Below are 5,801 nucleotides of genomic sequence, written 5' to 3'. Positions count from 1 at the left end.
TTGCAGACGTCTTCAGAATGCGACTTTTTTGTATTTGCTTGGTTGTAGAGATAACCAAGTGGTTCGTGCACTCACGCCAATAAAATAAAAAGAAAAGTAGAATCTTAGAAGTGAACGCAAATATTGTTGAGAGCCATCAACATCATCTTGGACTAATGATCTACAAGCTTATCATAAAGTAAACCAAAATGCTGGTACAAGTCACTTTAACAAACATGTTGACTTCAATTAAGTTGATTACATTGTTCTGCATATGTCTATTTAAAATAACATACATAATGACACTGCCCTGAAAAAATTAATATAAAATACCAACCTAACTTTGACAATAGCTGGATCATGTAGGTAAACTAATATGAGGCACCAATAGTCAAAGAAAAGCAAGATTTAAAGGACTAAAGTAATCCAAACCATGTGCGAATCAATGATCTCCAAAAAAATTATATCACAACTAATTTCCAACAACCCGAATCTCACTGTGGAACAGAAGACGGTCCTATTTCAGCCACTGGTGGTGTCAGTATCGGTGTTGGTGTTGAACCTTCTGATCTAGTTTCAAAGGATGGTCGGTTCCCAGTATTGACCCGTCGGATTTCCTCAACCCTTCTCAGTATATCTGGCATTTTGGGTCGCTGCTCTGGCATCCTAGCAGCACAAGCCAGCCCTATTTGCAACATTTCCACCATCTCTTCCTCTATATTTGGATACTTCAAAAGCTCTAAATCAAATACTTCAGCGGTCCACTCTTCTCTAACCACAGAATTAACCCATCTTACCAAGTGCACAACCTCATCGCCCCCTGTGGCGTGGATAGGAGACTTTCCAGTGAGAAGTTCGAGCAGCAAGACTCCAAAACTGTAGATATCAGATGCATGGGATACTTTGCGGGTGTCTGTTACTTCAGGGGCTTTGTACCCTGCAGTTCTCATGACTGTTGGGGTCATTGGGCTCATCAATGTCGCCAAACCAAGATCAGACAAGCAACCGTAATGTTGGGAATTCAGGAATATGTTTGAAGCTTTTATGTTTCCATGAACAAGCTTCCCACCATTTTGTGTGTGGATATGAGCAATGCCTCTTGCTGCACCAATTGCAATCTTTAGTCGGGTTTCCCAATCAAGAGGAGTCCGGTCTTCACCTCTTTTAGCTGCAATTTTTAGGGTACATTAGAACATGGCTGGCTCTATAACAGAAATTATTCTAATATACTTGGGCTAAAATCTAATTTAGGCTGAATTGCATCTCACTTCTTATGCATGAATATCTAAGCTGAAAAAATGCACACACGCACAAGCACAAAAAGAACCTAAATCCATGTAACTTATAACATTTGTCAATCAAAGTCTGGGTTTCGTAAGATACATCTTAATTTAATATCAATAAATGAAGTTGCACAATCAATTTGAAGTAGCTTACATGCACCCTCTATTTCAGCAATCTTTATACTAGCTACTCTTTTAAATTAACACATCAATGATATCTCATAAATCATGGTGCATTTCATGACTCCAAGGATCAGAGACACAAGGAATGATGGAAATCGAATAATGACAGAAGATCTTGTTCAAACAAACTGTGCCATGAGCCAGTACTTTTATTTTCTAGGAGAGTGATGATACATATAGAGAGACCAATCAGATTAGCCCAAGTACAGACAATATAATTCATACCCATAGGGAAGTTAGATAATCTAAAACATACAAGAAGATCAGAAAAAGCCTAACCCTGCATCTCAATTTTTTGGGAATCCAGGAAAGCACTTAGAGTAACAATTTATATTAAAATCACCAAGGACTATGTTCCTGCTTCTGTAGTGTGAATGAATTGAATTCATGAAAGTGAGGCTATAAAACAAGAAGAATGAAAATTGTTTAACATACCGTGTAACAGTGCAGACACGCTCCCTTGACTATAGTAGTCATACACCATTAGCTTTTCATCCTTGGAATAGTAATAGGCTCTTAACGCAGCGATATTTTCATGCCTAATACTTCCAACAACTTCCATCTGCTGCTCAAAATCTCTCTTTGCTATGCTCCCTTCCTTCAACCTCTTCACCACTAACGTCATTGTATCTTCCAATGCAGCCTTATAGGCTATCCCAAATGTCCCCTTCCCAAGCACCTCAGCAGAAGCCCTCAACAAATCTTCCAGGTCAAACGCAAGACTACAGCCCTCAAAGAATACAAGCTTTCCATTCCCATCTCGACTCCCGGAAATTGCTTTCTTTGCAGACACTTCTTTCTTCTGTGATTTGGCTGAGACCCCTTTTTCACTATCTTTCTTTGAGCGGCAGACAATCATCAGGAAAGCAAGTACCACAAATCCCAGAGCGCAACCGCCAATTATGATTCCCAGTATTGCAGGTTCACTAAGTTTTGTTGATTTCTTTGATGGTTGAGCATTGGGTGGAAGTACAGGAGGGGATGAATTTCCAGCAGAAAGATTGCTACCTAAGAATGCCCAACTTGGAAATCTTTGAAGAGATCGAGGTACAGTACCGGTGAGATTATTGTTGGATAGATCGACCACTTGCAGGCTAGGGAGATTCAAGTCGGGGAGTTCACCAGAAAGCGAGTTGTTAGCAAGATTTAGAGCTGTGAGGTGAGTTAAATTTGCAATTGAAGAAGGGATACTACCAGTGAAACCATTGTTGGATAAATTGATGATTGAGAGACTTTTCCAAGCCGAGAAATCCGAAGGCAAAGGGCCAAAGAAATTATTGAATTGAAGATAGAGGCCAGTCAAGTTTCCAAGTTCGGAAAAATCAGAAGGGAAAGGACCTGATATCCCGTTGGATCTTAGACTCAAGATCTGAAGTTCTGGTAATCTGCTAATAGTGTTGGGGGGAATTGGACCATGAAAGCCGAATCCAGGCAATCGAATAGCTATAACCCTTGATTCATCGTGATTGCATGTCACTCCAGTCCAGTTAACACAGACTGAAGAATTCTCATCCCAGTTGAGAGGGTGTAAGTAAGAAATGTTGTGTATGAAATTAAGCAAGGCTTGTTTATCTTCAATCGGCTCAGAATTCACCAGCAGGAAAATAGTTCCTAGCAAGAAAATTGCTGAGAAAATGAACTTGATACCCATATCTGTTCACTCTGTCAATAATCGTAGAGCTCACACACAGAGAGTCCCCTTAATGGACTGAATGTTTTTGCAAGCTCTTTCTCATCTAATCAAGAAAAATCAAAATTAGAATTAGACTCTAAAAAATGAAATGCTTACAACCTGTATAAACTTATCATAGATACGCTTCTCATTCACAATATAGCCATTTCTGGAATTTTTTGCATGAAGATTATATTTAATTCAACCGTTTTGGTCAAAAGTAAACATATATATAAGAAAATAGAAATGGGAGTTTAATTTCCACCGTCTTTTACTGACTTGTGTCTTTCTATCCTCTGTTTGGCTTGTGAGAAACGGAAGGAAATGAAAAGAAAATTTGGCACTATATATATATATATATATATATTTACAATATGTGATGTAAATCAGATATAGGTGTTGTATGAGAGGTCGTAAACAGGAAAATAACTAAGATTCAAAGTCTGAATCTGTTTTCCCTCTTACCTACCTTTTCTCAGATACCAAACAGAGCCTAATGAAATAAAAACTAAAAGTTGGACAAGTAAAAGATTGAACTCACATTAATTTACACAGATCGCATGGAAAACAACTCTTCTCCGTCCCGAACTTATGAGCGCTCTCTTTCTCTCACTCACAAGGCACCGACGAATTCACATAATTCGCAATGAATGGCAACAAAAAGGGCAGGTCCTGAAAATTCAACAAAACGACAGGTACATTACAAGCTTCTGAATTCAGAAACACTTAAGAGAGAGAGAGAGAGAGAGAGAGGTTGATGGTGGGGATGATGATGATGATAATGAGGAAGAGGGTTGTGTCAACTGTTTTTGCTTGAGGAAGCAGAAATTAGATAATAACAATGATTGAAAGTGTTTTGAGAAATGAGAGAGAGAGAGAGAGAGAGAGAGAGAGAGAGAGGTGGTGTTGTTAATAGAGTTGTTGAGTTGGGTTGTGGGGAGCGAGAAGGGGAAGGGACCGCATGTGCAGAGTGCAGACAAAGCGGAACTACTAGTACATTATTACTTCTTGCTACACCCTCCCTTTTAACAGAATTCAAAGTAAGAGACAGAGAGAAGAAGGACAGCTGTGGATGGCCTAACTAAGGAGTTTTTAGAGTTAATTTGCCAAGTGTGAAGTTTTCTTCTTGAGTAATGCTATATTTATCTAATTTTGATTCGCTCGACTCATTTGGATTTATGCATGTCAATTGTTTAGCCGTTTATTTGAGAATGAAGTGTCAATCGTGATTGATAAGAGTAATAATTAGAATTGATAATGATTGTATCAATTGTTCGGCTTTTAAAATTTGGTGATTCTTTTTCCTTATTATGAAAAAATTGTATAAAAATAGACATGATAGGATTAAAATAAGTCAATAAATTAATAAATTGATTTTTTTTTACCCTTTCCAGAGTAGGAAACTTCTTTATAAGTTGATTTTTTTTAATTACAATAATGTTGTGTTTGGTTGAGGGATTTGAAGAGGGATTTGGAAAGAGAAATGGAAAAGGTAGGTAAAATATGAATAAAACATACCTAAATTTCACATAATTTCACACACCTTTTCCCTTTTCCTTTCCAAATCCCTCCCCAAATCCTCCAACCAAACACACCATAAGGTTAAAGATATGAGAAAGGTTATGGTACACCTTTCGTACATACTTCTAAAATGATGTGTATTATACGCACCTATAATTATTATTAAAAAAATATATAAAAAAATAGTATAATCCCATACTTTTTGAGTTATAATTTCAAAAAAAAAAAAAAAAAAATCAACACTACAAGAGGAATAACCAAACATTTAAAAATAATTTCATAACTTAGAAAAAAAAATTGCCATAATTAAAAAAAATTAAGTAACTAAAGTAGATTGTAAAGTTCTCCTAAAGATATACCAGCCCGACCGATCTTCAAATCGGTGTCCTGAATATTATATTGTGTAATTTGTTATGGGTATCTAAATTTATTGTTTTAATTTTCAGGTCCTTCCACCCAACTCTTTCATAATTTTTAATTTATTTTTTTAATCAGTTAACACCTAAATCAAATACATAATGAATATAAAATAAAATGAATAGATATAATTTTATAAAAAATATTGATGGGCTTTAGTTTGAAAAAATATTTTTGGGAACTTACATGTAAGTTTTATTAAGTGAACTTATTATTCAATAAGTTCTATGAGAATTTGTGACATTTTTCATCAAATATTATTAAAAAATGTCACTAATTGTTAATTTTCAACAATAATTTAAAAATTTTATCACAAAAAATAACTAATGATAAGTTTAAGCTACAATTTATGAAAATCGTGACAAAAAAAAGTCACTAACTGTTAATTTTTAGCGATGTATATAAAAAATCATCACAAAAAAATAAATAAATTTAGCGATGATTTTATTAGGGCATGTTTGTTTGGACGGACTGGATAAAGGGAAATTGTAATACACCATACTGTTAGTCATGGGATATATTATCCCCGAATTATGTGGTTGGACTAGATGTGTATCCTATGTTTGTTTAGTCATGAGATTAAATGTCTAGATTAGACTATGTTATTGAATTTAATATTTGTTTGAAATATTATGGAGAAGGATAAAAGCTCAAAAGACTATTTTGTCCTTTTGAATTAATTACTAAATAATAGGAATATTAAATTTGAATTATAAATTTTATTTAATTTATTTATTAGAACTTTT

General features: G+C 35.2%; 1 protein-coding gene across 1 annotated transcript; it reads right to left on the bottom strand.

Annotated features, from left to right (window-relative positions):
- Positions 1-203: 203 nt before the first annotated feature.
- LOC114272227 (putative inactive receptor kinase At4g23740) lies at positions 204-4,252 on the bottom strand. The gene is made up of 3 exons (XM_028213890.2): positions 3,659-4,252; positions 1,881-3,181; positions 204-1,147 (listed from the first exon to the last, which is right to left on the bottom strand). The coding sequence occupies exons 2-3, from the start codon at positions 3,094-3,096 to the stop codon at positions 474-476; spliced, it is 1,890 nt and encodes a 629-aa protein (XP_028069691.2). The 5' UTR covers positions 3,097-3,181; positions 3,659-4,252; the 3' UTR covers positions 204-473.
- Between the last annotated feature and the right edge of the window lie 1,549 nt (positions 4,253-5,801).

Source organism: Camellia sinensis, chromosome 1 (assembly GCF_055761805.1).
Source record: "Camellia sinensis isolate YWXY chromosome 1, ASM5576180v1, whole genome shotgun sequence".
In the NCBI taxonomy this organism is placed as follows: domain Eukaryota; kingdom Viridiplantae; phylum Streptophyta; class Magnoliopsida; order Ericales; family Theaceae; genus Camellia; species Camellia sinensis.
Note: the sequence above shows the minus strand (reverse complement) of the source record. Positions and strands in the feature narration are given on the sequence as shown.

Coding starts and splice junctions, on each gene's coding strand:
- LOC114272227 (XM_028213890.2), bottom strand. CDS start 3,096: ATGGGTATCAAGTTCATTTTCTCAGCAATTTTCTTGCTAGGAACTATT. Junction 1,148..1,880: donor CGTGTCTGCACTGTTACACG/GTATGTTAAACA, acceptor TAAAAATTGCAG/CTAAAAGAGGTGAAGACCGG.